Consider the following 25,950-nt stretch of genomic DNA (forward strand, 5'->3'; position numbering starts at 1 on the left):
GTCACACCGCTGCCTCTACACCTGGCTGTTATCTACCGCCCCCCAGGGCCCTGTTCGGACTTTATCAATGAATTCTCAGAGTTCGTTGCTGATCTAGTGACACACGCCGATAATATAATCATAATTGGGGACTTTAATATCCATATGAATACCCCATCGGACCCACCGTGCGTAGCGCTCCAGACTATAATTGATAGCTGTGGTCTCACACAAATAATAAATGAACCCACGCATCGCAACGGTAATACGATAGACCTAGTGCTTGTCAGGGGCATCACCGTCTCCAAAGTTACGATACTCCCGTATACTAAAGTATTGTCCGATCATTACCTTATAAAATTCGAGGTTCAGACGCATGTTCGTCAAACTAATAATAATAATAACTGCTATAGCAGCCGCAACATTAATACAGCCACAACGACAACTCTTGCTGACCTACTGCCCTCGGTAATGGCACCATTCCCAAAGTATGTGGGCTCTATTGATAACCTCACTAACAACTTTAACGACGCCCTGCGCGAAACCATTGATAACATAGCACCGCTAAAGTTAAAAAAGGCTCCAAAAAAGCGCACCCCGTGGTTTACAGAAGAAACTAGAGCTCAGAAATTATTATGCAGAAAGCTGGAACGCAAATAGCGCACGACTAAACTTGAGGTGCACCATCAAGCATTTAGTGATGGTTTAATAACTTATAAACGCATGCTTACCTTAGCTAAAGCTAATTATTACTCAAATCTCAATCACCGCAATAAAAACGATCCTAAATTTTTGTTTAGTACGGTAGCATCGCTAACCCAACAAGGGACTCCTTCCAGTAGCTCCACCCACTCAGCTGATGACTTTATGCAATTCTTTAGTAAGAAAATTGAAGTCATTAGAAAGGAGATTAAAGAGAATGCGTCCCAGCTACAACGGGTTCTATTAACACTGACACGATTGTATATACGGCGGATACTGCCCTCCAAAATAGTTTCTCTCGTTTTGAGGAAATAACATTAGAGGAATTGTTACAACGTGTAAATGGAATAAAACAAACAACATGTTTACTTGACCCTCTTCCTGGGAAACTGATCAAGGAGCTCTTTGTATTATTAGGTCCATCAGTGCTAAATATTATAAACTTATCACTTTCCTCGGGCACTGTTCCCCTAGCATTCAAAAAAGCAGTTATTCATCCTCTTCTTAAAAGACCTAACCTCGATCCTGACCTCATGGTAAACTACCGACCGGTGTCTCACCTTCCCTTTATTTCAAAAATCCTCGAAAAAATTGTTGCGGAGCAGTTAAATGAACACTTAGCGTCTAACAATCTATGTGAAACCTTTCAATCCGGTTTCAGGGCAAATCACTCGACGGAGACAGCCCTCGCAAAAATGACTAATGATCTATTGCTAACGATGGATTCTGATGCGTCATCTATGTTGCTGCTCCTCGATCTTAGCGCTGCTTTCGATACTGTCGATCATAATATTTTATTAGAACGTATCAAAACACGAATTGGTATGTCAGACTTAGCCCTGTCTTGGTTTAACTCTTATCTTACTGATAGGATGCAGTGTGTCTCCCATAACAATGTGACCTCGGACTACGTTAAGGTAACGTGTGGAGTTCCCCAGGGTTCGGTCCTTGGCCCTGCACTCTTCAGCATCTACATGCTGCCGCTAGGTGACATCATACGCAAATACGGTGTTAGCTTTCACTGTTATGCTGATGACACCCAACTCTACATGCCCCTAAAGCTGACCAACACGCCGGATTGTAGTCAGCTGGAGGCGTGTCTTAATGAAATTAAACAATGGATGTCCGCTAACTTTTTGCAACTCAACGCCAAAAAAACGGAAATGCTGATTATCGGTCCTGCTAGACACCGAACTCTATTTAATAATACAACTCTAACATTTGACAACCAAACAATTAAACAAGGCGACACGGTAAAGAATCTGGGTATTATCTTCGACCCAACTTTCTCCTTTGAGGCACACATTAAAAGCGTTACTAAAACGGCCTTCTTTCATCTCCGCAATATCGCTAAAATTCGCTCCATTCTGTCCACTAAAGACGCTGAGATCATTATCCATGCGTTTGTTACGTCTCGCCTCGACTACTGTGACGTATTATTTTCGGGTCTCCCCATGTCTAGCATTAAAAGATTACAGTTGGTACAAAATGCGGCTGCTAGACTTTTGACAAGAACAAGAAAGTTTGATCACATTACGCCTGTACTGGCTCACCTGCACTGGCTTCCTGTGCACTTAAGATGTGACTTTAAGGTTTTACGACTTACGTATAAAATACTACACGGTCTAGCTCCATCCTATCTTGCCGATTGTATTGTACCATATGTCCCGGCAAGAAATCTGCGTTCAAAGGACTCCGGCTTATTAGTGATCCCCAAAGCCCAAAAAAAGTCTGCGGGCTGTAGAGCTTTTTCATTTCGGGCTCCAGTACTCTGGAATGCCCTCCTGGTAACAGTTCGAGATGCTACCTCAGTAGAAGCATTTAAGTCTCACCTTAAAACTCATTTGTATGCTTTAGCCTTTAAATAGACTCCCTTTTCAGACCAGTTGATCTGCCGTTTCTTTTCTTTTTCTTCTATGTCCCACTCTCCTTTGTGGAGGGAGTCCGGTCCGATCCGGTGGCCATGTACTGCTCGCCTCTGTATCGGCTGGGGACATCTCTGCGCTGCTGATCAGCCTCCTCTTGGGATGGTTTCCTGCTGGCTCCGCTGTGAACGGGACTCTCGCTGCTGTGTTGGATCCGCTTTGGACTGGACTCTCGCGACTGTGTTGGATCCATTATGGATTGATCTTTCACAGTATCATGTTCTCATAGTCATCATTGTCACCGACATCCCACTGGGTCATTATTGTCACCGATGTCCCACTGGGTGTGAGTTTTCCTTGCCCTTATGTGGGCCTACCGAGGATGTCGTAGTGGTTTGTGCAGCCCTTTGAGACACTAGTGATTTAGGGCTATATAAGTAAACATTGATTGATTGATTGATTGATATATATATATATATATATATATATGATGTGTGTGTATATATGATATGTGTGTGTATGTATATGTATTTATGAGGTAGATCACCTCGACTTGGTCATTTATTAAGTAATTGATAAACGTTGAAAAACTTATTGGGGTGTTACCATTTAGTGGTCAACTGTACGGAATATGTACTGTACAGTGCAATCTACTAATACAAGTTTCAATCAATCAATCAAACAATCAATGCCTACTGAGCCTATGGTGCTGTTAAGTTATTGTGACTCAATGTGCCTTAATTTTTATTTTTTTAATGTACTATTATTTAATATATATTATTGTTTTAGTTGCTTAAGAAATATTCCTGGCTCTGAATTTGCTCAATGCTATTTTTATGTTTTTGTGCATTATTTGTTGCCGTAGTCAGGTTACTCATCAGTAACTTAGTACTTGAGTAGTTTTTTCACAACATACTTTATATTTGAGTGACTACTCCTTACTTTTACTTGAGTAATACATCTCTAAAGTAACAGTGTTCTTACTTGAGTACAATTTCTGGCTACTCTACCCACCTCTGATGAATACTAGATGTTTTTAACGAGCAGACACACGACACATACAATTAACACACGCATTGGTGACGTCACAAACATGGTACAATCCATTGAGGAAGCAGCGTTTATCTATGAAAGCGTGGTGCGTTCACGAAAAGACGTGACTCCCACGCACACTTGTTACCACATGAATGAACGTAACATCACACGCCTCTGCATTGTGTTTATGCAAATACAAGAGCAGCTAACTGACGCAGGAGCTTGGGCGTGAACGATCTGTTGACCTACTCAAAGACGAGTGTATGGAGTCTTCAAATATCCGACAGCTGAGTGTAGAACGCGAACGCAGCATCAGCTGTCGCTGTGCAGTTGAGGCGTTTTCCCCCCCTCACTGTGTAATCGACCGCAAGACATGGTAAGTGCATTAAACTCAAACACAAAACGTTAGAATGTCCGACAAACCTCACTTTGCTCAGCCGGGCAATGTGTTTGATAGGTGGGATCACACTGTAACACCGAGAAGAGGCGAGAAGCGAGAAGGCTGGCTTTGTTCGGCTAACACTTGCTAGCCACTGATACCTGGGAATCGATACCGGTACTCGACGGTACTTTAACGCCACGGTGCTACATGATCCCCCCGCCGATGGTTGTCATAAATCAGCAAGAGTGTTGGCTTCGAAGAACCGAGCTGCTGACATTTTTTTGTAGAAGTGCTTTAAATGTAACCAACCGTTAGCCGGAGCGCTACGACAACAACACAAAACTAGCTTTAAGTTGTCAGTTGCAACCGAAGCTAAATGGGCTTTTTTCTGAAATATTTGCTTACAACTTTGGAAACAAACGTTTGAATGTCGTCTTAGTTAAACATTTTTTTTTAGAAATCTGCAATTTGGGGCCTGTGGTGAGTGTAAAGTTAAAAGGTGCTAACTGCTGCTTTAAACTTCAATGTGGACGTTTCATTGGGCTAGCATTAGCATGTTAGCTCGTCACGACATGACTAATGTTGGCCGTTAGACAAATGTTTGGAGGTATTAGTTTACAGTTCGTTACACATATCCTGTCTTTAAATTTTATTTTTATCATATTAATGTCACTATGTTGGTTAATGACTTTCGATTATGTTAGCTTCCTACTTTGCTGTCACTTCGACTCCGAGGTTTTGTGTCCTATTACATCTTTGAGATGGGATTTGCTATTTATTTTGAGTCCTCGTTTGCTATTTCTATCATGAAATGTGTCGATTATCATGAAGCAGCTGGGAGGAATGATCGCAATAGAGAGGGGATTTATGGCTCTTTGAAGAGAGACGGATTTTCATCTTAAAAGGCGTTCAGAAGACTGGCTCATTATTTATATTTAGTTATTTTCAACTTGTATTTAGACCAATAAAGTCAAAACACTGGATAGTTATTATAGTTAGTTTTTTCAAGCCGGATTTACATCTAAAAAGGCGTTGAAAAGACTGGCTCGTTGTTATATTTAGTTATTTCTAACTTGTATTTAAACCAATAAAGTCAAAACACTGGTTAGTTTATTATAGTTACCGTATTTCCTTGAATTGCCACCGGGGCGCTAATTAATTTAAAACCTCTTCTCATTCCTGCGCTTACCAAAGGCATGCGGTAAAAGTAAGAATGCGCTAATTATTTTAAAACCTCTTCTCACTCCGGCACTTACCAGAGGTATGCAGTAATAATTTGAGTGTGATGTAAGGTTGGACCTTAAATCCTACTGAATAGCTCTTAATCTTCTTCCCTTTTATGCGATTTCAAAGTACCGGTATTGCAATCAACCTCCTCCATTTTGAAAATGATGACAGGGGAAGTGTCACTCGTGACGTCACGAGTTTGACCAGGCGGTAATACTAAGCATGCGCTAATTATTTTGCGTGCGAGTTTGACCCGGCAGTAATTCAAGGCAGGCGCATACTATATGCCCTGCGGAAATTCAGGGAAATACGGTATGTTAGCTTCCGACTAGCTAACTTTGCTGTCACTTCGACTCCGAGTTTTTGTGTCCTATACCTCTTTGAGATGGGATTTGCTATTTATTTTGAGTCCTCGTTTGCTATTTCTTTCATGAAATGTGTCGATTATCACGAAGCAGCTGGGAGGAACGATCGCAATAGAGACGGGATTTATGGCTCTTTGAAGGGAGCCAGAATTTCATCTAAAAAAGGCGTTCAAAAGACTGGCTCATTATTATATTTAGTTCTTTTTAACTTGTATTTAAGTCAATAAAGTCAAAAGACTGGCTTGTTATTATAGTGTGTTTTTTTTAATGGAAACCATCACAAATCATTAAAGAATGCAAGAGTGATTTTGATATTTATTTTCAAAACCAATAAAGTCGTGGTGAAAAGTTGATATACACTTGTAAAGAACATAATGTCCAGGGGCTGTGTTGAGTTTCCAATAATTTCTACCACTCTTATTTTTTTGTGATAGTGAGTGGAGCACATGTTGGTCACATAAAACCTTCTTAAAATGTTGTTCTTTTATGAATTTATAATGGGTCTACTAGGGCTGGGCGATATTGACTTTTATTAATATTGCGATATTTTTATGCCATATTATATACGATATATACTACGATATTTTGCCTTGGCCTTGAATGAACACTTGATGCATATAATCACAGCAGTATGATGATTCTATGTGTCTACGTTAAAACATTCTTTTTCATACTGCATTAATATATGCTACTTTTAAACTTTCATGCAGAGAAGGAAATCACAACTAAGTCAATTGACCAAAACTGTATTTATTAAATACACTTCATTTTCTCACGGGTGACTTTTTAAGTGAAAGAACAGATTAATAGTGTTGCTACCTTTTTGTAGTAACACTTCTGCTGCACATTTTGCATATTGCTGTTGTCTGCTGAATATCTTCCCACTTGAAGCCAAACCACCGCCAGATGATGGATCCCCTGCTCTTAATTTTGGGCATTTATTGTTCTTCCTCCATTTGTGATCAGTTTCACACCTTCTCTCTCTTGTATTGTCAAAAGCTCCGCTCTGCTTGCACGGCCTGCCTCAGCTAACGTTAGCCATGCTGCTACCTCTATGCTCGGCGAGAGCGTATGACGCTAGACGCGCGAGAGTATGTGACATATGTAAGAAGGCGGGCTTGTTTTCCGTCTCTGTGAGAAGGAGACACGAGAAAGAGTGAGAAACGCCTGTTGTGTAAAGCCCGCAGCTAAAAGCAACTGCGTGAGAACATATAATCGAATATTACGATATAGTCATTTTCTATATCGCACAGAGACAAACCTGCGATATATTGTTTGTATCGATATATCGCCCAGCCCTAGGGTCTACTGAAAATGTGACCAAATCTGCTGTGTCAAAAGTATACATTCAGCAATGTTAATATTTGCCTACATGTCCCTTGGCAAGTTTCACTGCAATAAGGCCCTTTTGGTAGCCATCCACAAGCTTCTGGCAAGCTTCTGGTTGAATTTTTGACCACTCCTTTTGACAAAATTGGTGCAATTCAGCTGAATTTGTTGAGTTTTCTAACATGGACTTGTTTCTTCAGCATTGTCCACACGTTATAGTCAGGACTTTGGGAAGACCATTCTGAAACTTTAATTCTAGCCTGATTTAGCCATTCCTTTACCACTTTTGATGTGTGTTTGGGGTCATTGTCCTGTTGGAACACCCAACTGCGCCCAAGACCCAACCTCCGGGCTGAAGGTTGTCCTGATGAATTTGGAGGTTATCCCCTTCTTCATTGTCCCATTTACTCTCTGTAAAGCACCAGTTACATTGGCAGCAAAACAGGCCCAGAGCATAATACTACCCACCACCATGCTTGACGGCAGGATTGGTGTTCCTGGGATTAAAGGCCTCACCTTTTCTCCTCCAACCATATTGCTGGGTTTTGTGGCCAAACAGCTCAATTTTTGTTTAATCTGACCACAGTTTTTTCCTCCAGAAGGTCTTATCTTTGTCTTTGTGATGACACATTTTCAGTAGACCCATAATAAATTCATAAAACCAAACTTCACAAATGTTTTTTGTGACCAACAAGTATGTGCTCCAATTGCTCTATCACAAAAAAACAAGAGTTGTAGAAATTATTGGAAACTCAAGACAGCCATGACATTATGTTCTTTACAGTGCGTAAACTTTTAAACACCACTGTATATAGATTTGTTTTAACCATCAGGGCTCCACTCAAGTTTTTTCCCAGGACCCGAAAAGTTCTGTCAAAAAATGTTAACAATACGTTTTTTTTAATTTTATTTATCCAACGCTTAGATCTCTCTAGATCAACTTCAGGATTAACTTTCAATATAAAGTGTTTTAAATGGCAAAAGTACAAAAGATCCAATTTAGAATATTTAATGTGAAGTAATTGGAGCTTTAAATTGGTCAACATTTCATAATAACATAGATTTTTAAATTGTTATTTAAAAAAATGACAGCTTTGAATACAAAAAACAGCCTGCACGGCAGCTTTGTGTGATTAGTCAACATGACACATTTTTCTCATACATTCACCTGTTTGTTATTTTATATTACTTTAATATTTTTCTTTTAATTGTAATTTCAGCTTTTTCTTTGTTTATTTAGCTCGATTTGTTTGCGAGTACCACTTATCTAATATCTCCATTCACAAACACACTGCATTTTTATAACTTACATGATTCAAAGTGCTCAAGAATACATTAATTAAGAGTGGGTGGGTCGATCCAAATAGTGGTAGTATCGATACAAAAGATAGGATTAGAACCGCATCAATGAAATTGATATTAAATCATGAGAAAGTAAATTTATATTATTATTTTTAAAGTTGCGTTGTTCAATTTTAACGTGGCTATATAATTTGCTTTTGTTTAGTTATTCAGCACTATCTGACTTATTTGGCTCAAGCAAATGTATTTTTTGTTGATATTTTTACAAATTATATGTACTGTTCAATTGTTCACTAATAAGTTTCGTTGATCTTGTTTTGTTCGTGTAAAATCTGTCTTGTGTTGTGTCGTATGTTCGTAAAATCATGATCAACACATTAAAAACAAAAACAAATCATTCAATGATTTGGAAAAAAGTAAAATTTATATTGGAAATACAAGTTCCTGTTTTACACCATAATTTACGTTTTTGTAAACTTGTGCGTCAATGACACTCTGATATTGCTTTCATTCGAACATTAGTAAATGTCTTCTTTTTGGCGTTTGGGGACAATGACTAGGACGCTGTTGTCTTCACAGGATGTGTTCCTAATGATCCGACGTCACAAGACGACCATCTTCACAGAAGCCAAAGAGTCCACTTCAGTGTACGAGCTGAAGCGCATCGTGGAAGGAATCCTCAAGAGGCCGCCTGAGGAGCAGGTACTTTACAAGGTAACTAAAAAAAACACGGCAGATTCATGAAAATATCTCCTTGCGGGGCACCGTCGTCTAGTTTGCATAATTGGCCATGACGCATACATATGGGTGTCATTTCTGCCTGGGATGTGTCAAAGTGCTTTCAATGCTACTATTAGATGGTTTTGTTTGTGCCAGACATGCTATCCAGTTCCACCATGTGTTTAGGATAAAATGCTTTTACTTTCACACAAATGGGCCCTTTGTGGTTGCAGTGGAGATTTACAGTAACAAACGTCTTAACGTATGCTTATAATTGCTGTGTTTAACTTGTGGCCCATTGGTACATTTTCACTTTGGACCTTGGTTGAAAAAACTTTGGACACCCTTGGAATAGATTATAAATACAATATTATTAATAGTAGTAATAGAGTATATCATAAATATCATAGTATATGTGTATACTAAGATGATATCCTGCAAAAAAATAAATCAAAGTTTACTTACATAGCCCTAAATCACTAGTGTCTCAAAGGGCTGCACAAGCCACAACGACATCCTTGGCTCAGATCCCACATCAGGGCAAGGAAAAACTCAACCCAATGGGACAATGAGAAACCTTGAAGGGGACCGCAGAGGTGCTGGATCCTATCTAGGGCTGGGCGATATTGGCTTTTATTAATATCGCAATATTTTTATGCCATATTGCGATATTTTGCCTTGGCCTTAAATGAACACTTGATGCATATAATCACACCAGTATGATGATTCTATGTGTCTACATTAAAACATTCTTCTTACTGCATTAATATATGCTACTTTTAAACTTTCATGCATTGAGGGAAACTACAATTAAATCAACTAACCAAAAGTGTATTTATTAAATACATTCTCTCATGGGTGACTTTTTAAATGAAAGAAGAAATTATTAGTGTTGCTTCCTTTTTGTAGTAACACTTCTACTGCATACTTTGCATTGATTGATTGAGACTTTTATTTGTAAATTGCACAGTACAGTACATATTCCTTACAATTGACCACTAAATGGTAACACCCGAATAAGGTTTTTAACTTGTTTAAGTCTGGGTCCACGTTAATCAATTCCTGGTCCAAATATATACTATCAGCATAATACAGTCATCACACAGGTTAATCATCATAGTATATACATTGAACAGCATATTGCTGTTGTCTGCTGAATATCTTCCCACTTGAAGCCAAACCACCGCCAGATGATGGACCCCCTGCTCTTTATGTTGGGCATTTATTGTTCTTCCTTCATTTGTGATAAGTTTCAAACCATCTCTCTCTTGTATTGTCACAAGCTCTGCTCGCTCGACCTGCCTCAGCTAACGTTAGCCATGCTGCTACCTCTCTGATTGGCGAGAGCTATGACACTACACTTGCGAGAGTATGTGACGTATGTAAGAAGGCGGGCTTGTTTTCCATATCTGTCAGAATGAGAGACGAGAAGGAGTGAGAAACCCCTGTTGTGTGATGCCTGCAGCTAAAAGCAACTTGACCTGCCTCAGCTAACGTTAGCCATGCTAACGTTAGCTCTCGGCGAGAGCGTGTGACACTACATGCGCGACAGACAGTATGTGACGTATGTAAGAAGGCGGGCTTATTTTACGTCTCTGTGAGAAGGACAGACCGAGAAGGAGTGTGACACGGTGTGAGAACATATAATCGAATATTACGATATAGTCATTTTCTATATTGCACATAGACAAACCTGCGATATATCGTATATATAATCTGCCTATCCCAGATAATCTACTTTTTTTCCCTATGTCGTCAGTACTGAATACTTTAATACACTGTCTTTAGCAGCCTAGGTCAATTCTCGGTGCATGATCAGAGTTAGCGCTGAAGAAGAACGTCTTCCGTTTGGAACAGACAACACAAAACGACAAAGAGAGCCGACTCCATCTTAGGCTGGCCACTAGCTCTAAGACAATGTCAGGCCTGCGCGTACAGCGAGAATCCATACGGAGAGATGGAAGACTCAGATACATGCTCATTCAGCCGACAATAACTCCACAGCCCCGTCTCTTCCTCCGCATCTTCTCCGGTTTCTCCGGAGTCGTCGACTTTGGAAAAGTTATTTCTCATCACAATAAAAAACTTGCGGTGGTACCCCGAAAGGGACAAGGGGTATTAAATGGATGGATGGGTACTACTAAGCCTGCTTCCTCAATATCTTGATACGAGCAAGCACAAAATAGCTGCCAGCGGGACATGCAACAAATGAAGTGATCGTACACAGAGACATGGTTCGCACTAAGAGGCGTATTTGGCTCGATCTAAAAGTTTGTAAACGGAAACATTGGCAAGTAGAGAGGTTTGTAAATTGAGGTTCCACTGTATTTCATAAGTTGCTTTCAAGAACCAGCGGGTGGGAGCACATTTACCCCAGTTTTAAAGTCACTGCATTGGCTCCCCGTCCGCTTCAGGGTTGATTTTAAAGTGCTATTAGTTTTTAAGTGGCCTTGCGCCTTCATGCTATCTGACCTGCTTTTGCTGTTTCAACCCTTGCGGATCCTCAGGCCCTCTGAAACCAAACTTTTATCTTTACCAAACACCACGGTGAGGCAGCATTCAGCCACTATTGCCACCACCAGCAGAACTACCTGCCAGAGAGCCTGCTAACACCGTTAATAATATTTAAAAAAAAGGTTAAAGGAGAACTGCACTTTTTTTGGACTGCTGCCTATCACTCACGTCCTTGAGAGAGGCAAAAACACGCCTGGTTTGTTTTTTTGCATTCTAATTTGTAATAATCTGTTCCTTCTAGGTGGCGAGCAAGAGGAATCCATTTAGTCTATAAATCACTCTAATAATGCATCCAAAAATCGCCTACGATACTCTACATCTCCTGACCTGAACCAAGTATTAGTTATATTGTTATTATAAGCGCTAACATAGACAAACTACTTGTACTCCTACAGCTGCAGTGTTCACGATCGCCTGTTACCTGGTGAAAGTTAAGGTCGTGGCCATTACCTGAGACTATCACATCCAACTTATACCCAGAGATGTAAAGAAAGACAGAACGAAGCTCGTTTGCTGAACAGGCTTTTTTTTTTTAAACCCTTCTCAAGGATTCTGATTAATTATTCATCTAAACAAGAAGATATAAACATCCCATCAGTTGGCATCCCAGTGAGAGCAGACCTGTACAGTAGAGGATTGTTGTATTATGTGTGTTGTCTCTCTTTGTTGCCTGGGGACGGCGTGGCTCAGTTGGTAGAGCAACTGTGTCAGCAACTTGAGGTTTCCTGGTTCGATTGCAGCTTCTGCCATCCTTTACCCTTGCTCCCACACTAGTTTAAAATGTAGCTTAAATGTAGACTGGTAAAGAGCGTTCAGTTTCTAGAGAAAAAAGCGCTATATAAATGTAATTAACTTCCCTTGACAAAGTCTGTCATGATAGTAGTGTTGTTGTTGAAGGGAAACGCAAACGTTGTGACGCATCTGTAAAATAAATGTCGCCGTAAGCTCCAAATGAGCAAAATACGTAAATATTACATGTTACTATGAATGTTACTACATTACATGTAACCTTGCAGAGTGTATATAAAACCTCAATGGAGGTTTTTGAATGTATTATGGCACGCGACATAGGCGGAATAGAGCGACTTTCATTGGCTCCATTGTTAGCTGACTTTCATTTACGTTTATAGTGCAAAAAAAGGAAAAACCATGTGAGTGCTTTATGCCACATAAGGATTGTGAATGACGGGCAGCATTACAAAATAAGTGCCCCTTTAAAGACACCTTTTAATCAGGACTTTTACTGTTCATGTTTAACATTACTTAGGTTTTTTATTTTTTATTATATTTTCTATTTTATTAGTTACTATTCTTACTACAAATGGACAAATGGTAAAAAATGAATGGATGGACTATTCTTACTACTTACTCTTCTTACTACTTAATCTTCTTACTACTTAATCTTCTATTTTTTTCTCCCATTCCCCTCCACTTGTTTACCTGTATCTCACATTTTTTGTAAGGGGCGCTTGAAGCCGGCAGACCCGTCAACGATCCTGTTCTGTCGCCCTGTAATGTTTGTCTGATCTTGAATGGGATTGTGCTGAACATTTTAATTTTCCTGAAGGAAAAAATAAAGTACTATCTAATCTACTACTAATATTCTCTAAATGTTATGTTTTTCTTCATTTAAAATTCCATTATAAATTGTTGTACATCCTTTTAGATTATGTTAATTTCAGTCCTCCAGTGTGGATGCCTCAAAGATGGCATTTTCCCTCAATCCTCAGTGCCATGCCATGTTTTGTTTTTGTCAATAGTGGCGTGGGTGTTATTTCTTTTTTTTAGGTGAAGAGCACTAGGTGTTGCCCCTTGGCAGTGTATGAAAAGTGTTAATAAAAATGTGTTATTTTTCCAAGTGTTGATACCCATTTCTCAGTAAGACTACCGTAAGTCTCCACAAAGTTGTGCAGGTCAAATTACGAAAGCACGGTCTGTGTCCACCTTTTGAAGTCCCCTGCTCATTAGCCACTAATGACTGTGCGTTTTGGTCCTGTTCAGGATGACATGGTGCTGGAAGACTCTCAGACTCTGGGAAACTGCGGCTTTACAAACCAAACAGCGCGGCCTCAGTCACCCGGCACCGTGGGACTGGCGTTCCGTCTAGGTAAATCACCTCACTCAAAGACGTTGCTTCTGCTTTTATGTGTTTGTGCGTCCTCGCTTCCTGACCTGGCACTCCCACTTTTGCGTGTGTCTTCCTGCAGATGATTCAGTCGAGCAGCTGACTATCGAGCCCTTCTCCATCCCCCCTGAACTCCCCGACGTCATGAAGCCACAGGACTCGAGCGGCACGGCCAACGAGCCGGCCGTACAGTGAGGAAGAAAGGGGGGCGAGGGAGGGAGGAATGGGGTTGCGTCGTGGCGAGGGAGGAAACAATTTGGGAAGCGACGCCTCAGCCGGCTCGTCTTGCGGACAACAGATCCTGAGCTGGACAGAAACAAACCCGGGTTGTAGTGCGTGCGTGCGAGCGATGCGTTTGTGTGCTTGCTAGCTACATTTTCACACACTGGTCACAACACTGTCACCTGGTAGAGGCGCAACATGTAAACACCTTACCTCCTATTTAATTCAGTCCAGTCTTTATTTGTGCTGCCTTACTCGTGCGTCTGTTTTTTTACCGGCTTCAATGTGGCCGTCAACCAGGAGAGACATTTTTATTATTATTTTGCGCTATTTGTTTATTAAACTATTATTACTACGATTATTTAGTATTATTATTTACCGGCTTGTCTTTGGGTCTCAAGAACAAATTCACGCTGATCATTTTCTACAACACAAAGACTGCAGAAATGAACTAGCGGCCATGTTTATCCCAATGGTACACATCCTGGCTAATGTTTGTAGCACTCAGCATCTTGTCTACTTTAATCCGCGGGCCTGCTAAATGTGTATAGACTCAAGAAATGTCAGTTGTGGAAGTAGAGGCCACAATTGTCGTTGACTGTAAACTATTTATACATGGACACAAATTTTTTTCCTGAAATCAAAACAAAGAGAAAAGGAGCAGCAAAAACTTTGGCATGAAAGTGTAATATTTCTGGTTTAGAATTGATCTGCAACTGCAAAGCCAAATCCTCCGTGAGTCATTTGGGCGACACCTTAAGAACGCTTGAATGAAGTTTTTGACAGGATGCACTGTCAAAATTGATTTGATTCAATATTAAAATAAGCGTTTTCTCACCTCGTTGGCCTCTGTTGTACCTTTGCACACACTTCTGTGTTTTACGTAGTGCCAGTGCAGGCTGCACAGAATTGTCTTGTTTCATCAAACTGTGACCAGAGCGCTTTGGGTTTCGTGAAAGGTGCTACTGTATTTTCATCCAATTATGAGTCAATATGTTCTTAATCTTTTTGTCCAATACATTTTACACTTATGTTATACATTTCTCTGGCCTGACACATTTTATATGGCCCACGAAAGCCGAGAAATAACATGCGTCAATAAAGTACTGAACTATTTTCTCACAAAATGTATTGCAGAAAAATATACATTGGACAGACTTATTTATCCCACAATGGGAATATGAGGTTGCAGTGCAGATTTTTACATACAGTCAGAAAAGAAAACCGCAATGAAAAACTGAAAATGAGTAATAATAAATACATATTGTAAACTAAACCAGTTTTTCTTAACCATTGTTGGGCAGAGGGTACCCCCAACCGCCAAAAAGTATCTTGTTCCCTAGTTGTTGTTTGTATGTGCCGTAGCAGTACTCAGTTGGAACTTGTTTACCACTTGCGGCAGTAATGTCAATATCAAACAGAAGAAGTCTGGAGCTAAAGTCATAGAGAAGTTTCTTCAGCGCAAAGATTATGACTAAAGTGGTGAAACTGTATTTTATTTGTGCTTAATTTTATTGACAGTTTAGGTAAGGAACATTAGTTTATTCATTTTAGTACAACATAATTGTATATAAATATATTTTTTGTCAGGTATTTATGAGTCCCTTCCCATGCAGTATATTTAGTTAATATTTATTAGTATTACTCAATTTTCTAATCAGCACGCTAGAGCATTTGTCTTAAATAATCAGCTTAATGATTAAAAGATGGTTCAATATAATTTGACAAGGTTGTAAAAATAAATATATTAAAATAATTCATTTCAAAGCAAGTTATCCATCAAAGTGTATGCTGTAAACATGAAAATAGGTTTTAAAGTAAAGGTGGCAGAGGGGTTAGTGCGTCTGCCTCACAATATGAAGGTCCTGAGTAGTCCTGGGTTCAATCCCAGGCTCGGGATCTTTCTGTGTGGAGTTTGCATGTCCTCCCCTTGAATGCGTGGGTTCCCGCCGGGTACTCCGGCTTCCTCCCACTTCCAAAGACATGCACCTGGGGATAGGTTGATTGATAACACTAAATTGGCCCTAGTGTGTGAATGTGAGTGTGAATGTTGTCTATCTATGTTGGCCCTGCGATGAGGTGGCGACTTGTCCAGAGTGTGCACCGCCTTCCGCCCGATTGTAGCTGAGATAGGCACCAGCGCCCCCCGTGACCCCAAACGGGGAATAAGTCGTAGAAAATGGATGGATGGATGGATGGAGTAAAAATGGCCAGTCAGCAGAATTCTACCAACAACAAAACATGGTCCCATTTTTCCATTTATAGTAATATACTGTACAAACAACCATATATCTTACAGTAGAAAAAATAAAATGCGAGCTGAGTCACCAGAATTTGAAAAAACAACCTTGGTACAGTTTTTCCATTTACAGTAGTATACTGTGCAAACAACCGTATGTTTTACGGTAAAAACTGGCAGCTCAGTTGCCAAAATGTTTACATAAACATTAGTACGGTTTCTCTGTTTACAGAACTATGGTGTAAAAAAACACAGTTTTACAGTAATATAACTACTGAGTTGCCAGGTTTTCCATGCAAAATTGGTTGTTTTTACAGTGTACGTAATTATTTAAATAATAATGCATAGGCAATTGTTTAACAATATAAAAGAAAAATCTCAAATGGGGTACGCGGTACCCCTGGGGGTACTTGAAGGTATGCCAATGTGTACGTGAGATTTTTCAAAAATATTCTAAAAATAGCAACAATTAAAAAATTCTTCATAAATATATTTATTGAATAATACTTAAAATATGAATGTAAATTCATAAACTGTGAAAAGAAATGCAACAAAGCAATATTCAGTGTTGACAGCTAGATTTTTTGTGGACATGGTCCATAAATATTGATGTTAAAGATTTATTTTTTAGTGAAGAAATTTTTAGAATTAAGTTCACAAATCCAGATGGATCTCTATTACAATCCCCTAAGAGGGCACTTTAAGTTGATGACTATTTCTATTTGTAGAAATCTTTATAATTGAATCGCTTGTTTATTTTTCAACAAGTTTTTAGTTAATTTTATATCTTTTTTTCCAAAAATGAGAAATATTTTGCACTGTTATACAATTTAATTAATCAGAAACTAATGACATTGTGCTGTAATTTACTTTATCTCTTTTTTTTGCAACCAAAAAGGCTTTGCTTTGATTAGGGGGTACTTGAATTAAAAAAAAATTCACAGGGGGTACATCACTGAAAAAAGGTTGAGAACCACTGTTATAAGCGGCCCTAAATGCAAACAATTAGTCACACCTGCACTAAGGCATTTCACATTTCTCGTCTTTCAATAATGGAATTTAAATATTTTTCCAGGATGCGTGGGAACCCCGTTTTTCAGTAAAAGTATGCATGTCGTCTTTTACACTTTTAAGTGACATGGCGTAAATACTATTATTTCCAATTATTCCTGAAATCCCCGAACGCAGCACTGTTAGCGCTACTATGTTTTGTGTTAGCATTTAGCCAGCAATGCTAACTTTTTGAGTGCTAGCCTACGTGAGGACAAACTAGCTGAAAACATTTAGCTTCACTTCATTATTAACGGAGGTTCAAGCGGTCGCTAAATGTGCAAATGGACGTCGACGAGTGTGTTTTATCGGCAGCCAGGGCCGTGTTGGAGCTGGCGGAGCGGGAGTGGCAGCCTCTGTCTGAGGCCGAGCTGGAGCAGCGCTTGGACCAGGCCGTGGAACAGATACTCGAGGCGGAACTCGTCAACAAAGTCAAAAGTTTGCATCAGTCAGAGGTTTTTGTGACAGGAAAGCCGCAAGAGGCTGATGTGCAGCTTTCACAGGCGGCTGATACTACTGCCGCTGCCCGGGAGAGAGTGGAGGCAGAGCGGCCACAGCAGTGCGATGTCGCCGTGGAGCAGACAACCGCAGTCAAGGTCAGCTACTACTTTAATAAAAACTTGGACACTTTTTGTAACAACTTAAATCAACGTCACATCAGTAAATAATTTGGCTTCAGATAATTGCGGCTTAGTTGGAAAAATTGTGTAAATTTGATTCAATCAATATTGGGGCCTTTTTTTATTGGCAACGTCACAAATGCCCGGATGTATGGAAGTAGAATTGTCTCACGTCGACTTACATACATCAATATGAACCCTAGTGTGTGAATGTGAGTGGGAATGTTGTCTATCTGTGTTGGCCCTGTGATGAGGTGGCGACTTGTCCAGGGTGTACACGCCTTCCGCCCGAATGCAGCTGAGATAGGCTCCAGCAAACCCAAGCCGGAGTACCCCATGCAAACTCCACACATATTTTTGAAATTTGGATATAAGTATGCTTGAATTTGTATTTGTATTTATTGAATTTGCATATGTGGATCACAATACGAAGGTCCTGAGTTGTCCTGGGTTCAATCCCGGGCTCGGGATCTTTCTGTGTGGAGTTTGCATGTTCTCCCCGTGACTGCGTGGGTTCCCTTCGGGTACTCCGGCTTCCTCCCACTGCCAACAAAATGCACCTGGGGATAGGTTGATTGGCAACACTAAATCAGCCCTAGTGTGTGAAAGTCAGTGTGAATGTCCTCTGTCTATCTGTGTTGGCCCTGCGATGAGGTGGCGACTTGTCCAGGGTGTACTCCGCCTTCCGCCCAAATGCAGCTGATATAGGCTCCAGCGACCCCGAACGGGACAAGCGGTAGGAAATGGATGGAACGCTCCAGCGACCCCCAAGGAAATAAGCGTTAGAAAATGGATAGATCGATCGTTTTTTTTGCTTTTGTGTCGATGAGACATTCCTCCCACAAACCAGTTGCACAAATAATTGTGACTTACACATCCCCCTGAACAACCAGCAGAGGGCACTGACATAAATTATGGTATTTTGAGAGGTAATTATTGAAGTCGGACATCACTGAAGGCCTAGGTGGGAAACGCACGGCCTGCCACTGGTATATTAATATTACGAACTTAACTGCTTTTTGAACAGGGTTTGTAAATAGAAAACTTTGTATAGTGAAGCAAATTCGCCATAATAAAACATTTTATCCATCCATTCATTTTGTACCGCTTATTCCCTTCGGTGTCGTGGGGAGATGCTGGAGCCTATCTCAGATGCATTCGGGTGGAAGGCGGTGTACACCCTGGACAAGTCGCCACCTCATCACAGGCCCAACACAGATAGACAACATTCACACTCACATTCACACACTAGGGCCACTAAACACAACAAATTGGTTCCAACCTCAACATAAGTCCAAGGTTTGTTCACTTTGAACACAATATAAAATGCTTTATTTCAAAGAAACATAACAAGCAGGAGATGGATCCACTTTCTATTCATGAACCAGACCAAACAACAACGACAAGCTCAACTGCCCTGTATGCGCTGTTCTGCCAACACGCGCGCCCACGGAAGTCCCTTTGGTGCCCATGATCAGAAAACACAAAAATCCTTAACTTGAACAACCATATTGCTACAATAATAAACATCTAAAAAAAGTACAATCCACTTAGAATAAATTATCGTCAAACGTCCTCTCAGGAACTGCTTCATTGGCTCATTAGAGGAAATAAACGACTAGACAGAGAGAAAAAAGGGAGGAGTTTGCCGCTGGACAAGAGGTAGTCTATGCCGCTGTGAAACAAGTCCGCTTTGGCTTTTTTCCCCAGAAAAGTCCATTCTCATCACGACTAAAAAACTTGCCGTTGTCAATCTCTCCAATACGAGCAAGCACAAAATGGCTGCCAGCGGGACACAAAATGAATGGCTGAAGGGTTCAAGACATGTTTGTCACACAGATGCATACTTGGCGTGGTCTAAGTGTTTGTACGTTTTTGATTTGTTTTATGATGTTTTTTGTCAAAACATAGTTTTTTATGGCGAACACACAAAATATGCAATACTTTAAAATATGTTTTAAAGTGGAATATTTCATGTGAAGTAATTAGAGCTTTGAATAAGTCAAATAATTCATAACAACTTTGATTTTAATGCACTCACTGTCCCCCAATGTCCCCTTATTGTCCCTTATCGTCCCTCATTGTCCTGCATTGTCCCCTTATTATTCCTCACTGTTCTTCATTGTCCCTCATTTTCCCCCCCATCGTCTCTCTTTGACCCCTTATTTACCCTGATTGTCCCCTTATTATGCGTCATTGTCCCTCATTGTCACCTATTGTCCCTTGTTGTCACTCATTATCCCTATCGTCCCTCATTCTCCCCTCACGGTCCCTTATTCTCCCCCATTGTCTTTTATTGTCCCCTCACTGTCCCTTATTGACCCTCATTGTCCCTTATTGTCCTGCATCGTCCTTTATTGTCCCCTTATTATTCCTCATTGTCCCTCATTTTCCCCCATTGTCCTTCTTTGACCCCTTATTTACCCTGATTGTTCCCCAATTATGCGTCATTGTCACCTATTGTCCCTTGTTGTCACTCATTATCCCTATCATCCCTTATTGTCCCCTCACGGTCCCTTATCCTCCCCCATTGTCTTTTATTGTCCCCTCACTGTCCCTTATTGACCCTCATTGTCCCTTATTGTCCTGCATTGTCCTTTATTGTCCCCTTATTATTCCTCATTGTCCCTCATTTCCCCCCCATTGTCCCTCTTTGACCCCTTATTTACCCTGATTGTTCCCCAATTATGCGTCATTGTCCATCATTGTCACCTATTGTCCCTTGTTGTCACTCATTATCCCCATCGTCCCTTATTGTCCCCTCACGGGCCCTTATTCTCCCCCATTGTCTTTTATTGTCCCCTCACTGTCCCTTATTGACCCTCATTGTCCCTTATTGTCCTGCATTGCCCTTAATTGTCCCCTTATTATTCCTCATTGGCCCTCATTTCCCCCATTGTCCCTCTTTGACCCCTTATTTACCCTGATTGTCCCCTTATTATCCTTCATTGTCCCTCATTGTCCTTTGTTGTCACTCATTATCCCTTATTGTCCCTTATTGTCCCCCGCGGTCCCTTATTCTCCCCCATTGTCTTTTATTGTCCCCCATTGTCCCTCATTGTCCCACATTGTCCCGCATTGTCCTTTATTGTCCCCTTATTATTCCTCACTGTCCTTCATTGTCCCTCATTTTCCCCCATTGTCCCTCTTTGACCCCTTATTTACCCCGATTGTCCCTTGTTGTCACTCATTATCCCTTATCATCCCTTATTGTCCCCTCACGGTCCCTTATTCTCCCCCATTGTCTTTTATTGTCCCCTCACTGTCCCTTATTGACCCTCATTGTCCCTTATTGTCCTGCATTGTCCTTTATTGTCCCCTTATTATTTCTCATTTTCCCTCATTTCCCCCCATTGTCCCTCTTTGACCCCTTATTTACCCTGATTGTCCCCTTATTATCCTTCATTGTCCCTCATTGTCACCCATTGTCCCTTGTTGTCACTCATTATCCCTTATTGTCCCTTATTGTCCCCTCACGGTCCCTTATTCTCCCCCATTGTCTTTTGTTTGTCCCCATACTGTCACTTATTGTCCCCCATTGTCATGTATTGTCCCTCATTGTCTAAGATTGTCCCGCATTGTCCTTTGTCCCCTTATTATTCCTTACTGTCCTTCATTGTCCCCCATTGTCCTCTTATTTGCCCTCATTGTCCCCTTATCATCCTTCATTGTCCCTCATTGTCCCTTATTGTACCCTTATTGTCCCTCATTGTCACCCATTGTCCCTTGTTTTCACTCATTGTCCCTTATCGTCCTTCATTGTTCCCTTTACTGTCCCTTATTCTCCCCTTATTGTTCCTTATTGTCCGTTATTGTCACCCATTGTGCCTTATTGTCTCCTTACTGTCCCTCATTGTCTTTTATTGTCCCCACACGTACCTTCAGTACATCACAGCTGTCCTTCAGGGATCCAAATCCAAGTTCCCACTGACGGGCCGGGCCCGCTTGTCCTTGTCTCAAACGGTCCCGCTGTGCCTTGCCCTCATGTCGGAGCGCGTCAGCTACCGCGCCTTGTCCCGCCACTTCGGCCTGGAGAAGGGGAACATCCACCGCATCTTCTTTCACTTCTGCCGGCGCGTCAACTCGCTGCAGGAGAAGCACGTCCGCTGGCCGACGGGTACGTCTTTCAAAGTATAGCCCGAAATGACGCCGCCGGTCTCATTTGTGGGACTTTGACTCTGCAGGAAGCGAGGCGGAAGCTGTCCTCTTCCCGCTCTTTGAAGGGGCCGACGAGGATCGCGCTCAAGGTTCTTGTGTTCCCCGAGTGTTGGGAGTTCTGGGACACACCCGGATTCCCATCAGGCTGCCGGCAGGGAAACACGCCGTGCCGCAGGCCAAGAGGATGAGGAAAGAGGACCACGGCAACTCTTGGCTCCGCTTGGAGCTAGTGTGTGACCGTGCGGGACGCTTCCTCCACTGCAGCGTCAGCGAAGACCAGGACACGGACGGCGGCGTCGCTCTGAGCCACAAACTCCAGCGGAACCCTGTTACTCCCGGCTCGGTGCTGCTGGCCCGGGTCGGCTACCCGCTCACCGCTCACATTTTAACGCCGTACGCCGCGGGAAGTCTCGGGCGGGGAGAGAAGCTGCTCAACGCCACGCTGGAACCGCATCTGCGCATCCTGGATCAGGCAGTAGCCGACCTTAAGGCCAGGTTCCAGAGACTCCAGTGCCTGGACATCGGGAACTGCAGCCGAGCGCCGGCCGTGGTCTTGACCGCCTGCGTGCTCCACAACCTCCTGTTGGACATCGGCGACGTCGTCCGAGGACGAGTTGGAGGGGAGAACGTTTGGAGCGAGGAGGGAGAGGGAGAGGAGGAAGGTGTACGCCAACGAGACGCCATTGCAGAAATGTTACGTTCTCAAAGCTCCGGAGAGTAAACGTCTATTTGTGTGACCATCTTTTTTACAGTGCAACAGATTTTTACACCAAATTACTGTGAATTAAAAATCAATTCCACTGTTATTTGTACAGTAACATCATGGAGACTAAGCTGCAAGTATTTTATTGTAAGATATTTTTTTACTTTTACAGTGAACTGAAAAATTTGGGATTTTACCGTAAAAAAACGGTCATTTTCGTCGCCTAAAATGTAGTGCTTTTTTAACATCTTACTGTCATTTTTTAAATTGGTTCCACTATTAATTTCACAGTAAAATTCTGGCGACCGAGCTGACATTTATTTTACCATAAAATGTAGTCTTTGTTTTTACAGTGCAATTCCACTGTTATTTTTTCAGTAAAATTATGGTGACTGAGCTGCAAATATTTTATCGTAAGATCATATTTGTTGTTACAGTGAACTGTAAATTTTTTTTTAGATTTTTCCGTAAAAAACTGGAAGCTCAGTCACCTAAAATTTGTCTTTTTTAAACATATTACTATACATTTTTAAAATGGTTCCACTATTAATTTTACAGTAAAATTCTGATGACCGAGCTGACATTTGACCATAAAATTGACCTTCTTTTTTTTTACAGTGCATTACTGTAAATAACATTTTAAACTATGATTTTACACCGCATTACTGTGAATTAAAAATCGATTCCACTGTTATTTTTACAGTAAAATTATGGCGACTGAGTTGCGAGTATTTTATCGTAAGATCTTTTTTTATTGTTACAGTGAACTGTAAAAGTAATTTTAAATATCATTTTGCACCAAATTACTGTGAATTAAAAATCTATAGCACTGTTACTTTTTACAGTAACATTTGTGTGTACATGTTAAACCACATTGTAAAAAACAAAACAAATTGGGGGTTTTACTGTTAAAAATTGGCAGCTCAGCCGCTAGAGTTTTACTGTAAAAATTACGTTGGTTTTTACATGGAAGTAACGTAAATTGAAAATCGAGTTGACTTTTTTTTTTTTTTTACAGTAACATCATGGCGACTGACCTGCTAGTATTTTAACGTAAGATCTGACTTTTTTTTTTTAACAGTGAACTATACATTTTTTTTGAGATTTTAAAGTAAAAACTGTCAGCTTAGTTGCCTAAAATGTTGTGTTTAACATAATACTGTACATTTTAAAATTGGTTACACTATTCATTTTACAGTAAAATTTTGGCCACCGAGCTGACTTTTGACCATGAAATTGACAGTCTTTGTTTTTACAGTGCATAACTGTAAATAGAATTTTAAATAGAATTTTGCTCCAAATGACTTTGAATTAAAAATCGACTCCACTGTTATTTTTACAGTACCATTTGTGTGCACATAATAAACCACACTGGAGGCTTTACTGTAAATAAAACATCCAGCTACATTCTTACTGTAAAAATAATGGTGTTTTTTACACGGAAGTAATGTAAATTGAAAATTTGAAGATCGATTCCACTGTTATTTTTAAAGTGACATCATGGCGACTGAGATCGGACTTTTTTTTCTCACAGTGAAATGTAAAACATTTTTTACTGTAAAAAAAAAAACTAGCAGCTTAGTCACATAAAATGTATGTGGTTTTTTTGCACATGTTCTTGTCAATTTTAAAATTGTTTTCACTAATAATTTTACGGTAAAATTCTGGCGACTTAGCTGACATTTATTTGACCATAAAATCGACACTTCTTTTTACAGTGCAGTACTGTACATAGTATTTTACACCCAATTACTGCTTGACACCAATATTATTGTTACAGTAACGTTATGGCAACTGAGTTAGTATTTTACTGAAAAAAATGACTTTTTGTCAGTTTTTACTTTAAAACCAAAAGTCATCAGGATTTTAACTTAAAATAAAATTCAGTGTTTCTTACAGTGAATTACTGTAAATTGAAAGTCTATGCTGCTGTTATTTTTTCAGTAACATTATGGGGACTGAACTGCTAGTGTGTTAACATCACTTCTGACGTTTTTTGTGTATTACGGTTAAAAAAAAATCGATTTTACAGTAGTACTCCGGCAGCTGAGTTGATGGAATTTTACTATAAGATTAAAGTGGTTCTTACAGTGAATTACTCTAAATAAAAATTGATACCATTTTTACAGTAACATTATGGCCACTGAAATGTTATTTTACCGTAAAATCAGCCTTTTTTTTTGTTTTACATATTTTAAATGTTTTTACACAAGTTAGTGTATATTTAAAATCAATACCAGTATTTTACACTATTTTGGCAACTGATATGCGAGTATTTTACTGAAAAATCTGAATTATTTTATTAAAGTGAACTGTAATTTTTTAAAGATTTTACGTTAAAAAAAATGTAAAAAAACAAACACATTGTAAATTTCACTTTACAATGTTTTTTTTTACACAATTTACTGTAAATTTGTAAAATTAATTTAACCAAAAAATCAAGGTTGTTTTTTACAATACGTTACGTAAATGAAAAAAAAGCACTGCTTATTCTTACAGTTCTGGTGACTGAGCTGCCAGTTTTTACTGTAAAAAAAAAAAAAAAAAAAAAAGTCAAATTTTCCAGTAACATACTGACTGCTGAGTCGACACAATTTAACCATGACATTTACAGTGGTTCTTGCACGGAAAACTGTATATTTAAAATGGATAACACTGTTATTTTACTGTAACACTATGGTGACGGACCACCATAAAATCTCCTTTTTGTGTTTATAACATTAAAAAAAATAGACGTTACCATACAATTGATGGTGATTACACTGAATTACTGTTAATTGAAAATCGGTACCATTGCTATTTTTTATCATTAAATGCTGGCAACTTGTTTTTATTCTATGGTCGTTTTTACAGTGCATTACTGATAAACAGTATTTTTTTTGTAGTAAAATTCTGGGGAGAGGTTACAATATCCATCCATCCATCCATCTTCTTCCGCTTATCCGAGGTCGGGTCGCGGGGGCAGCAGCATAAGCAGGGAAGCCCAGACTTCCCTCTCACCAGCCACTTCGTCTAGCTCATCCCGGGAGATCCCGAGGCGTTCCCAGGCCAGCCGGGAGACATAGTCTCCCCAATGTGTCCTGGGTCTTCCCCGTGGCCTCCTACCGGTTGGACGTGCCCTAAACACCTCCCAAGGTGGGCGTTCGGGTGGCATCCTGACCAGATGCCCGAACCACCTCATCTGGCTCCTCTCGATGTGGAGGAGCAGCGGCTTTACTTTGAGTTTCTCCCAGATGACAGAGCTTCTCACCCTATCTCTAAGGGAGAGCCCCGCCACACGGCGGAGGAAACTAATTTCGGCCGCTTGTACCCGTGATCTTATCCTTTCGGTCATGACCCAAAGCCCATGACCATAGGTGAGGATGGGAACGTAGATCGACCGGTAAATTGAGAGCTTTGCCTTCCGGCTCAGC

The 25,950-nt window shown here is 40.4% G+C and overlaps 2 protein-coding genes across 3 annotated transcripts; both read left to right on the top strand.

Moving 5' to 3' along the window:
- Nucleotides 1-3,798: 3,798 nt before the first annotated feature.
- elob (elongin B) lies at nucleotides 3,799-14,604 on the top strand. Its single transcript, XM_061905567.1, has 4 exons — nucleotides 3,799-3,957; nucleotides 8,766-8,900; nucleotides 13,422-13,527; nucleotides 13,628-14,604. The coding sequence occupies exons 1-4, from the start codon at nucleotides 3,955-3,957 to the stop codon at nucleotides 13,738-13,740; spliced, it is 357 nt and encodes a 118-aa protein (XP_061761551.1). The 5' UTR covers nucleotides 3,799-3,954; the 3' UTR covers nucleotides 13,741-14,604.
- A 2,252-nt stretch (nucleotides 14,605-16,856) lies between these two features.
- On the top strand, nucleotides 16,857-25,373 carry LOC133556006 (uncharacterized). 2 transcript variants are annotated; one of them, XM_061905565.1, is made up of 4 exons: nucleotides 16,857-17,494; nucleotides 17,560-17,652; nucleotides 21,562-21,793; nucleotides 21,861-25,373. In XM_061905565.1, the coding sequence occupies exons 1-4, from the start codon at nucleotides 17,333-17,335 to the stop codon at nucleotides 22,553-22,555; spliced, it is 1,182 nt and encodes a 393-aa protein (XP_061761549.1). In that variant the 5' UTR covers nucleotides 16,857-17,332; the 3' UTR covers nucleotides 22,556-25,373. The 2 variants fall into 2 exon arrangements, with proteins under 2 accessions (XP_061761549.1, XP_061761547.1); XM_061905563.1 differs by having other exon boundaries at nucleotides 16,869-17,652.
- Nucleotides 25,374-25,950: the final 577 nt, after the last annotated feature.

This window comes from Nerophis ophidion, linkage group LG07, assembly GCF_033978795.1.
Source record: "Nerophis ophidion isolate RoL-2023_Sa linkage group LG07, RoL_Noph_v1.0, whole genome shotgun sequence".
Lineage (NCBI taxonomy): Eukaryota > Metazoa > Chordata > Actinopteri > Syngnathiformes > Syngnathidae > Nerophis > Nerophis ophidion.

Coding starts and splice junctions, on each gene's coding strand:
- elob (XM_061905567.1), top strand. Junction 8,901..13,421: donor AGGAGCAGGTACTTTACAAG/GTAACTAAAAAA, acceptor GGTCCTGTTCAG/GATGACATGGTGCTGGAAGA. Junction 13,528..13,627: donor GGGACTGGCGTTCCGTCTAG/GTAAATCACCTC, acceptor GTCTTCCTGCAG/ATGATTCAGTCGAGCAGCTG.
- LOC133556006 (XM_061905563.1), top strand. CDS start 17,341: ATGGACGTCGACGAGTGTGTTTTATCGGCAGCCAGGGCCGTGTTGGAG. Junction 17,653..21,561: donor AGCAGACAACCGCAGTCAAG/GTCAGCTACTAC, acceptor ACGTACCTTCAG/TACATCACAGCTGTCCTTCA. Junction 21,794..21,860: donor GCACGTCCGCTGGCCGACGG/GTACGTCTTTCA, acceptor TTGACTCTGCAG/GAAGCGAGGCGGAAGCTGTC.